The sequence below is a fragment of the Nicotiana tabacum genome, chromosome 10 (assembly GCF_000715075.1).
Source record: "Nicotiana tabacum cultivar K326 chromosome 10, ASM71507v2, whole genome shotgun sequence".
NCBI lineage: Eukaryota > Viridiplantae > Streptophyta > Magnoliopsida > Solanales > Solanaceae > Nicotiana > Nicotiana tabacum.
This window is the reverse complement of record NC_134089.1, coordinates 44,248,946-44,259,703: the sequence shown is the minus strand read 5'-3', so window position 1 is coordinate 44,259,703 and position 10,758 is coordinate 44,248,946. Positions and strand designations below refer to the sequence as shown.

The 10,758-nt window shown below is 34.5% G+C and overlaps 2 protein-coding genes across 3 annotated transcripts; one reads left to right on the top strand and one right to left on the bottom strand.

The window, feature by feature from the left end:
- Positions 1-1,363: 1,363 nt before the first annotated feature.
- LOC107769908 (probable WRKY transcription factor 26) lies at positions 1,364-4,457 on the top strand. Of its 2 annotated transcripts, none has more exons than XM_016589165.2 (5): positions 1,364-1,814; positions 1,941-2,084; positions 2,665-3,242; positions 3,334-3,492; positions 3,705-4,457. In XM_016589165.2, exons 1-5 carry the CDS (start codon positions 1,464-1,466, stop codon positions 4,153-4,155), a joined length of 1,683 nt encoding a protein of 560 aa, XP_016444651.1. In that variant the 5' UTR covers positions 1,364-1,463; the 3' UTR covers positions 4,156-4,457.
- Positions 4,458-4,774: 317 nt separating this feature from the next.
- LOC107769910 (CASP-like protein 4B1) lies at positions 4,775-6,086 on the bottom strand. The gene is made up of 3 exons (XM_016589168.2): positions 5,684-6,086; positions 5,246-5,381; positions 4,775-5,157 (listed from the first exon to the last, which is right to left on the bottom strand). Exons 1-3 carry the CDS (start codon positions 5,947-5,949, stop codon positions 4,966-4,968), a joined length of 594 nt encoding a protein of 197 aa, XP_016444654.1. The 5' UTR covers positions 5,950-6,086; the 3' UTR covers positions 4,775-4,965.
- Between the last annotated feature and the right edge of the window lie 4,672 nt (positions 6,087-10,758).

The window sequence follows — 10,758 nt, the reverse complement described above, 5'->3', positions numbered from 1 at the left end:
AATTCTAAATCCATAAATTCAAATTTTTGGATCCGTTGCTATATAGCTGATTGCTTTGTAAAAATCCTTCACTAAGATTTCACAATTCATAAACAAACTCTAAAATTACTGGTTTAATGTCCTAATTAACGAGTAAAGAGTATGCACGTCACCCTTAATCATTTTATAAAACAACACATGCTCACGACTCATAAAATAATTAACCAAGATATATATCAACTTGTTCATATAGTCAAACCAAAAAGGGCCGAAAAGGGTATTGTAATATAAATTGAGCTTGTTGTACTTCTTAGTTTATTTATTCACAAGAACAATTTTTTTCTCACTCTCACCTTATAGTAAATTTAACTTTTAGAAATTCAGATATTAGGTAAAAGTTGCAATATTTGGTCATCAATATTGTAGAAAACTTACAGTATAAGATTTTCAATTACCTATTGCAAATGGATGCGAAAAATGATAATATTTCACAAAACAAGTTAGCAGAGTCGCTCGTTAACAAAAGTATAGCATTCAGAGAACATTTTATCATAATTTGTTTATTTTTACATTAATCAATATATACTAGTATACCACTCATCTTTTTATACTGGACTTACTACCAATAATGACTTTTACATGGCCGAGTTGTTCCCTGACAAATGTAAGATAAGGAATAATTTGATACTATTTAACAGTAATTCACATGCCCTATAAAAACTTTTCAAACTAATTTGCAAAGAAAATGGTCTCAAGATCCACAAAAAAAAAAAAAAAAAAAAAAAAAAATTAAAAAAATAAAAATAAAAAAAATAAAAAATTGTATACCACATGGACTAGAGCTCCACTAATGTTACAATAATACCAACACGAAAATTTGACAAAAGTAGAATAAACAAAAATTGTCAGCTAGCTAAAGGATAGAGATATTACTATATTAGGTATGCATAATATGATTTGTTTACATCAAATCATAAATGTCATATATCTATCTCTCACATATGTGTTATCACTTAATCACAATTAAACGATAGATATTTTTACTTAAATTTATAACTTTCAAAGTTAAATTGCTTAATTTGATATAAATATACAGTTCAGTTAAATTGTTTAATTTGATCAATGTCATGTTGCTGCTGATTGCTGTACGGTGTTATCAACCGTAGAGGATTAATACCCAGCTCCCTTCTGATTCAGCCGCCGAAGAATTGGTCAAAGCCACAAGCTTTGACTATTGAAAAAAAACTTAGAAAAAAAAATTCCAAAAATTCCACGGTCAAAAACACCTTTTAGCTTCCTAGAAGAAGCCTCAAAGAACTTAAGGCCAAGAATTTATAAGCAAACAGACACAACCTATTTTTGTTTATAAAATCTAAGCACTCATCATTTTTCTCCTCTTAAATTTTTTTCAAACCAGAACCCAATAACCTCTCAAAAAGTTTGAATTCTTTCTTGTCCTGTTTTTATTTTCTTGAAAAAATTATATGGCTTCTTCAGGTGGAAATATGAATACTTTTATGAATTCTTTTACTAGCAACTATTCTTTTTCATCTTTTAGTGACCTTCTTTCTGATAATGATAATAATAATAATAATATGAGGAATAATAACAGTTCTATGAACCAAGAAAAGAATTCATTGAATTGGGGGTTCAGTGATCAAAGAATGCATCAACAAAACAAAGATGAAGTTCCAAAGTTTAAGTCATTTCCACCTTGTTCTTTGCCAATGATTTCATCTTCATCACCAGCTTCTCCTTCTTCTTATCTTGCTTTTCCTCCTTCTTTAAGTCCATCTGTACTTTTGGACTCACCAGTTTTGTTTAACAATTCCAATGTAAGTTCTTTGCTAATTTCTTGAAATGATTTACATTTTGTTGAAGTTTATACTTTTTTCAAAATTAATATCTTGTAACTGGTCTGACCAAGAATTTCCTTTTTGTTGATTTTGAATTGTTTACAGCAGACTCTTCCATCTCCAACTACAGGGAGTTTTGGTAATTTGAATTCAAAGGAGGATGACTCAAGGATTTCTGATTTCTCTTTCCAAAGTAGGGCTGCTACTTCATCATCAATGTTTCAGTCTTCTGCTCCAAGAAACTCATTGGTATATTTCTTTTCCTTTTTTTGTTTGGCTTCTCCTATCATATTTAGTTGTCCGAAATTTTCGAGTTTACATTATTTATGCATAATATTGGTATGAGATGAGCTTAAATGGAGCTACATGATTAGTGAAAATTCATATAGCCGGCTCCAAGTTGCTAGGGATTGAGCTTAATTATTGTTATTGTCTTCTGCAAAATATGTGTAGCATTGAAACTTTAAAAGATGTCAGCTTATCAGGTTAAATAGCAGTTAATTGTTGAACCATCTAACAATATTCCCTCCAATGATCCAATTACATAGAATCCATATTATGTCTATCTCTTTGGAAAGAGATCCTTGTGATCTGGCCCTTCCCCGGACCCCGCACATAGCGGGAACTTAGTGCACCGGACTGCCCTTTTTTTTAATATTTTGTGCATTTTGCTGGTCATGACATGGAAGCAAGATTGCAATTTGCAATAAAATATAGATGACTAAAGTCTTACATCACCAACCATAAATTGTTTTCTTTTCTTTCTAAGTTTCCTTTCCATTGGAAATCTCTAAACTTGTTTTTATGATATATTAATTGGATGAAACAGGAAGACTTAATGACAAGGCAACAACATGCCAACCAGCAAAATGAATTCTCCACTGCAAAAACTACAGGGGTGAAATCAGAAGTGGTTCCAATTCAAAGCTTCTCCCAGGAGAAGATGCAGAGTAATCCAGCTCCAGTACATTACACTCAACCATCTCAATATGTTAGAGAACAGAAAGCAGAAGATGGATACAATTGGAGGAAATATGGGCAGAAGCAAGTGAAAGGAAGCGAGAATCCGAGAAGCTATTACAAGTGCACATTCCCTAACTGTCCTACAAAGAAGAAGGTTGAAAGGAATTTGGATGGACACATTACTGAGATAGTTTATAAGGGGAACCATAATCATCCAAAGCCTCAGTCCACTAGAAGATCGTCTTCACAGTCGATTCAAAACCTTGCTTACTCCAACTTGGATATAACAAATCAGCCAAACGCGTTTCTTGATAATGCTCAAAGAGATTCCTTTGCTGGGACAGACAATTCTTCGGCTTCTTTTGGTGACGAGGACATTGATCAAGGGTCTCCTGTCAGCAAGTCAGGAGAAGATGATGGAAATGAACCTGAGGCAAAGAGATGGTAAGCTTAAAACAAAATCTCTCGAATGTTTTCCCTTTTGTTGGTCCTTTATATGATAACTGATGTTCTGTTATGGTAATTGTCCTTTCAGGAAGGGTGACAATGAAAACGAGGTCATATCATCTGCAAGTAGAACAGTAAGAGAACCTAGAATTGTAGTTCAAACCACAAGCGACATTGATATTCTTGATGATGGTTATAGATGGAGAAAATATGGACAAAAAGTTGTAAAAGGCAATCCAAATCCAAGGTGAGCAATCCCTATACCATGAACATTAGCTCTTTGTTCATAACTGCATCTTAATATGCAGAGAATTGAATCAGCAGTTTGAATAAATAGCGAGCTAACGCACATTGTCCTTTCTTATTCATGGAAAGCTTCTCATTTCATGGCTTCTAATTTTGATTACTTGTGATGAAAATGTCAGTCTTAATGTTGGTCATTTGCTTATATCTCTACAGGAGCTACTACAAATGCACATTTACTGGCTGTCCAGTTAGGAAGCACGTGGAACGAGCTTCTCATGATCTGAGGGCGGTGATCACAACTTATGAAGGAAAACACAACCATGATGTTCCTGCAGCACGTGGTAGTGGAAGCTACGCTATGAATAAACCTCCATCAGGCAACAGCAACAACAGCATGCCTGTCGTTCCAAGGCCTTCGATGTTGGCTAACAACTCTAACCAAGGAATGAATTTTAACGACACATTTTTCAACACAAGGGTACAAACAACACAGAACCAACCACCCATCACCCTGCAGATGTTACAGAGCTCTGGAAGTTCAAGTTATTCAGGATTTGATACCTCGTCGGGATCTTACATGAACCAAATGCAGTCCATGAGCAACATCAAGCCGATAACCAAAGAAGAACCTAAAGATGATTTCTTCAGCTCTTTCCTTAACTGATATTTCTCCATAGCAGATTGCAACAGATACAGATTTCCATCTCAATTCACTGTATTCAATGTAATTTATGATAGTGTTTGCCTATAATACCTAGTTAGGATTTAGGATTCCAAATAAGAGTTAGTCCATTTTTTAATTTATTTTCTTAGCTATAGATTGGTTGGCAGCTGTAATTCCCCATTAAGATATTTGTATAACATAAATCTGTCAAAGTAAGGTAGGACAGTGACATCATTGTAGAAAGTTGAATTTTATTTGTTTATTTTTTATGGAAATTTGAATATTCATTGTGTAGAAGTTAACATTCAGCCTTGCGCCTCAAGATTTCTCATTTCTGTTTAACCATAAATCAAGTAGATATTTCCACCATACCAAGATTCTTTTCTAGACTTCGAAGACAAGTACATTAAAAACATCACTTTCTCTACCAGTAGCTAAATACATCAGTTAAGCTTTGTCATTCAGTAGGTAATCATGTCTTTTCATTGAAATCTAACATTTGCTACAACAAAATTGACTCCATCTGATATGATATTTCAGTTCTTGAAATTTTTAGACTTCAACCAAATTGATATACCAAAAGCACCACACAGCAAGATGCAAGAAGAGCACTGGTTTAATGAACGAAAGTCTTTATAAACAAATGAATTTGTACTGTGATTTCTTACATACAGGTTTCAAGACAAACAGTGAATGTCTTTCTTGCTTTGACGCACATATACAAGGGTCGAATGTGGTGGTTTTGATAACAAATGAAGGAATTCTAGAGACACAAAAAACAATCAATAAGACAGTATGTTCGATATCTTATCAGATGTAGGTTTGGTTTGAAAGTTTATATCCAGCAATCATAGCGGAAACTGCCAGAGCTAGAAATGCAATGAACTCCATGCTAATTGCTGAAGCTGAAGAATCTGTGAATATGTTGTCATTGTTTTCTCTCATCTTATTTGTCAGTGGCACAGCAGATGATGCAGCTGATAGTAATAAGTATGCCATCAACTGCAATTCAATCACAATCCCAAATCAATATACCATTCACAGAGTTAAATGAAATCCAATTATGCATTTTTATGAAAAAATCACAAACCTGATCACCAAAAAATTCTAGCAAAGCTAAATTCTGCCGCGAAAAGGCTTCCTTGCTAGTTGAAAGTTCATGCACTTGTCTCATTACTTGCAACCCTGTATACAATGTGGACAGAATTGCTATAGCTAGCACATACCTGCACTTATCCACATTTTGATTCAAAATGTTGAGGACATAATTAAGTAAATAAAAATGTGATTTATCTAGTGACTTAGATGAGATAGTCATACAGTTCAACATGGTACCAGAGCATGAAAAAGGAACTCGCGCATAATGGGATGTGGTGAGGACATAATTAAGTAAATAAAGATGTGTTATGTCTAACGTTTTTAGATGAGATGGTCATGAACACCAAAATCTAATTAAACTTCTAGATCATAAATATTAAAAAAGAACAAAAACAAAATCCATGATGATGGTGTAAAATGTAATTTGTACCTATATTCTTCATATCTATCAAAATCTTTCCAATCACCATGTTTATTGCTTGCCATGATAATGAATGCAAGTAATGAGAAAAGCAAAGCAATACAACGCAAACCCAAAGAACCCCTCTTCAGCAAATCTTCTCTTTTCCATTTCCTGATGATGTGTCCCACACCGGTTCCGGCTGCCGGCGTCTGGTTCTCCGTATCTCCGGCGGCCGGAGGTGCAATTGGTATTGGTGCACCAACTGTTGCCTTTTGATCGTTTGGATCTGACATATCTTAAAAATTAGAATCTTTTATTTACCACAGAAAATGTAACGCCTTAGAAAAATTTGAAGAATTTATTATGGGGTTGGAATTTCAAAGTAGAAAACTGAAGAAAAAGAAATGGGGGATTGAGAAAGGAAGTTGAAGTGCCTTAAAGGCAAGAACTTTGAAAAAACAAGAAACAAATCTTTTTATGCGTTGTATTTGACAACTCAGTTTTGTCTTTCTATTTCTTTGAGGATTATTCTGGAATGAAAAATTATGATAATTATGAAGAGTATATGATTAATTGTTTTTTAGTAACACTCCGTTTCTAGCAAGTTATATTAGTTACAATTAATATGATTGAAAAATTTGAAATGATTGGTTAAGGATGAGCTGTGGAAAAGCTTAGAGTTTCGGATGTAAGTAACGAACTTCCGTTGTCGCCGTTTTGCGTGGATTCTGAGTGGGTCCTGCTGAGTCTACGTGGACTCCATGTCCATCTGATTTAGTACTAGTATGAAACTTAGGGATCGTTTGGTCGGGAAATAAGTTATTCCATGATTAATTATTCCGAGATTAATTATCTTGGCATTAGTTATTCTATCCTTTCATAGGGATAAAAAATACTGTAACTTTGGGATAACTAATCTCAGAATTAGTTATATCACGATTTTATCTCAACCAAACATGAGATAAATTCATTTCAAATTTAATCCCAAAATTAATTATTCCTTATCTCTTATATCAAACAAGCCCTTAATGATATGATTAATCTGGCTTTGCATCTTATAGGCCTACTAAAACGATAAAAACGCTTTTTACAAGAATTTTTTACTTTTAGTTTTGAATTTGATACTTCTAATTAAAAATAAATGGATCATACTAAGTTCAGTTGGTATGATTGCACCAGCTATGAGCGCTATCACAGTTTTTTTTTCTTTTTTTTTTTCTTTATGTTGTTATGTTGTAAATAGAACGATACAATTATAAACGGAACTAATAATTTTACATATTTTAATCATTGTGAACAGATACTATAATAGTTGCATGCACATGATGGCATTGACTTAAACTACTCCAGAATGTTCTTAAAAAGCTATGAACATGTGCACGAGAATACAGTGCAGTCACTAGCCACATAAACTACCGACCATTGTTTTGCATTTGAAGGGGGTTTTTTTCTCCATTATTCTTCTTCTGAATTTGTTATTAGTATCCTGTAGTTTGGGCCTTAACGGCATTTTTAAAAAAAAAAGATTATTTAAAACCTAGTCAAAGTAAAATCCTAATCTAAAATGCAGTCTATAAGCTTCACATGGAATCGATCCAAAAATACCACTAGTTTGGGGTCAAAATTTATTATCAATAATATACAATATAAAAAAATTAGATAGAAAAGAATTTTTTTAAATGGGTATGGTTGTAATTTGTAGAAAACATATAGATGAGGCAATATACAAATTTCAGCAATATTAGAAGTGATTTGGACTGGTTAAGTATCAAAATTCGTAGTTAAAATCGAGTTAAAAAATTCTTCTGTGACACATGTATCAAACGTGTATCATGCATGTATCTCATACACATATATACATGGATATACATACAACAACAACAACAACAACAACAACAACAACAACAACAACAACAACAACAACCTAGTAAAATCCCACTAGTGGGATCTGGGAACATATATACATGGATATAAATGTGATACATATTTGATACATATATGATACGTATGTGATACACAAATGGTACACTGTGTGATACACATATCATCTTTTTCATGTTCATCTTTTACTACGAATTTTCAATTCAAACCATCTTAAAACTCCACCAAATTATTCCAAAACTGAGATTCAAATTTCTTAAGATGTACCCAATCTATTCCAACAATACCCACTCAAAATAAATTTCAATTTCGAAAAACCAAAAATTTGAATTCAAGTTTAAGCAAACTTCAATGGTTGTCCATGGAGTTTTCAGTTTAATCTTTCGATCCAATCCAATAAACTAACGTTTAATAGTGATTTCTAAATCGAATTAAGATGCTCGATTATCTGAATTTCAACTTAAATGAATTAAAACATTGCAATATTGCTCAAGTCCAATGTCTCAAAATGTTTGAACTGCCTTTGTGTTTTAGCAAAATAGACTTGTGTTACAAAATGACATTTGGGCTATTTTTGGTAGATATTTTATTTTGGGCTAGTTTTAGTTAAAATTGTAAAAATTGCACGGGGCGTCCTATTTAGTCGCCCTCATTTAACCTATACCCATTTTTTAAAAACTTTTAACTTGTACTCACTTTTTAAATAATCTCAGCCCCCTTTCTCCTCCTCCTTCTCCTCATTCATTTTCTTCTTCTTCTTCTTCTTCTTCTTCTTCTTCTTCTTCTTCTTCTTCTTCTTCTTCTTCTTCTTCTTCTTCTTCTTCTCTTCTTCTGCTGCTATTTTCTATCTAGTCTACTAGTCTAATACCTTAGAGAAAAGATGATCTGTGATAATAGGTTAAATCTAGGTAATTTGGCGATTGTTTATGCTCCCACTTAATTATATTCCAATAACATAATATGGTTAATTGATGAAAAATAATCTCTAATTGTGAATTGTATATATTGCAGGATAAGGAGCCTAGGTGATGCCTTAAACAGTTGTGATTGGAACCATTTTGGAGCAAGAAAGACCCCTCAGAGCTGAGTACGCTTGAAGACGAGGAACAGAAGTGATGAAACACAGAACTGGACATGCGCGCCCAGGTGCGCGACCGCGCTACTTTTAGCGCGTCCATGACAGAATCTCAGCCAATTAGCGCGGCCAGGTCCGGGAAGAGTTATTTAGGGGTAGAATTGGAAATCTGGAGGAAAACTCACTTAACCTATATAAAGTTAAGCTCTCCCAAGGAAGAGAGGGGAGGTTTTTCATAGTCTAGTGCAAGAAATAGAGAGACAAGAGACAAGGAGGAGATTTGACCATCAAGTTCTTCTTTTTTTCTCTTGGTTTTTACTATTTGGGATGAAATTGAATCTATTTGTGATGAACACTATCATGAGTAGCTAAAACCCATTGTTCTAGGGTCATAGGTGAAACATGAATGTTGTTCTTTGAAGTTCAATTTGACAAAGTTGGTTTATCATATTGGGTTGTTTATTTAATTCTGCTTTTAATTATTTTGCTGAGTAGCTAACAGTAAAATATTATCTGCGAATCTTTAGTTGAACTCGAAAGTGGGAACTTTAGATTGCATATAGAATTAAATAGGGCAAGTTCTTGAACCCGAGCCTCGGGGAACGGATTAGCAATTGGGATAGACATATACCCAATTGCCTTGCTTGGTTGAAATACAGGAATTGTAAATGCATTCTTCTTAATCTTAATTCCATAGACATATAGGCATAGAGTTAACTTGAATAGGCGAGTAAGAACTCGACAGATTCTTATGAGTAACATTAACCCTGTCAATCAACAATCCAGGTAAATCGATTAGTCATTTTAAGCTAAGAACATAACACGATTGATAACTAGCATGTGACCCTAGAATATCCTCTCCTACTGTTTGTTACTCGAAATTGTTATTTGTTTGGTTAATTTCTCTAGTTAGATTATTGCTTGGTAGTTTAGGTAGTAAAACAATTACATCTCTATTTTTTGAAAAACCTCTTGGATAGACAAATTAATTGAGTTTGAATTAGTCAACAATTAATCATAAGTCTTCGTGGGAATGATACTCTACTCACTACTCTATTACTTGACGATCACGTGTACTTGCGTGAGTGTTTTTGGTCGCAGCAAGTTTTTGGCGTCGTTGCCGGGGACTTAGAAATTAGCTACTTGACTGAGTTGAGCTTTTATTATTTATTTATTCATGTTTTAATTTTCAGTTCACTTTGTTTGTGCCAATACAGGTTTTCTTTTCTTGAATGCGAAGAAGTAGAAGCGCAAACAATCTCCTTCCTCTTGATTCTGAAATTGAACGAACACTTCACAAATTGAGGAGGGAGGTGGACGCTAGAACTAGAATTGAAAGAGAGTTGGACATCGTAGTTCGACCATAGCCAATTGAGATGGCAGGTAATAAGGACGTGCGGTGATCGAAGCCGCAAGGCCCAGTCTGGCTAATATGACTCAGGCTATTATGAAGCCTGATATCACTGGGCACTTTGAGCTAAAACAATACATGGTGCAACTGATCCAATCCACAGGGCTATTTGTGGGCTTACCTCATGAAGACCCGTAGAGGCACATTCAGAATTTCTTGGAAATTATGGACACTTGCAATTATCCGAACGTTTCCAAGGACTATGTCAGGCAGACACTTTTTCCTTTTTCACTGATCGAGGAAGCTAAGGAGTGGTTGATAAGGAGCCAGCGAATTCAATCCGCACTTGGGATGATCTGGTGAGGAAATTCTTAATCAAGTTTTTCCCCACTAAGAAAACAAAGATATTGAGGAGTCAAATTCTTGGGTTTGAAGAACGAGCTGGCGAGACACTTCGTCAAGCATGGGAAAGGTACAAGAAGATTCTCAGAGATTGTCCTCATCATTGCCAGACGGACGAGGTATTGGGTCACACTTTTGTAAATGGGTTAGATGATGCTTCAAAGATGAATCTTGATTCAGCTTGTGGGGGTAGTTGCATGGCCAGACCGTACAGTGAAATCCAAATCTTGCTGAATAACTTCACTGCTAATGATAATAACTGGCAAGGTGATGGTGATTCACGAAAGACAGTTAAGCAAAAATCAGTTGGGTTACTTGAGCTCGACGAAGTGTCAGCCATGAGAGCCGATATTGCAAAGCTGGCCAATCAGATGACTAGGATGGCAATGCAGC

Bases quoted from the DNA above. Each gene is read 5' to 3' on its own strand.
- LOC107769908 (XM_016589165.2), top strand. From the start codon at position 1,464: ATGGCTTCTTCAGGTGGAAATATGAATACTTTTATGAATTCTTTTACT. The intron at 1,815-1,940 runs GTAAGTTCTTTG...AATTGTTTACAG, and splicing joins TTTTGTTTAACAATTCCAAT to CAGACTCTTCCATCTCCAAC. The intron at 3,493-3,704 runs GTGAGCAATCCC...ATATCTCTACAG, and splicing joins AAAGGCAATCCAAATCCAAG to GAGCTACTACAAATGCACAT.
- LOC107769910 (XM_016589168.2), bottom strand. From the start codon at position 5,949: ATGTCAGATCCAAACGATCAAAAGGCAACAGTTGGTGCACCAATACCA. The intron at 5,382-5,683 runs GTACAAATTACA...GGATAAGTGCAG, and splicing joins GATAGATATGAAGAATATAG to GTATGTGCTAGCTATAGCAA. The intron at 5,158-5,245 runs GTTTGTGATTTT...ATTGAATTGCAG, and splicing joins TAGAATTTTTTGGTGATCAG to TTGATGGCATACTTATTACT.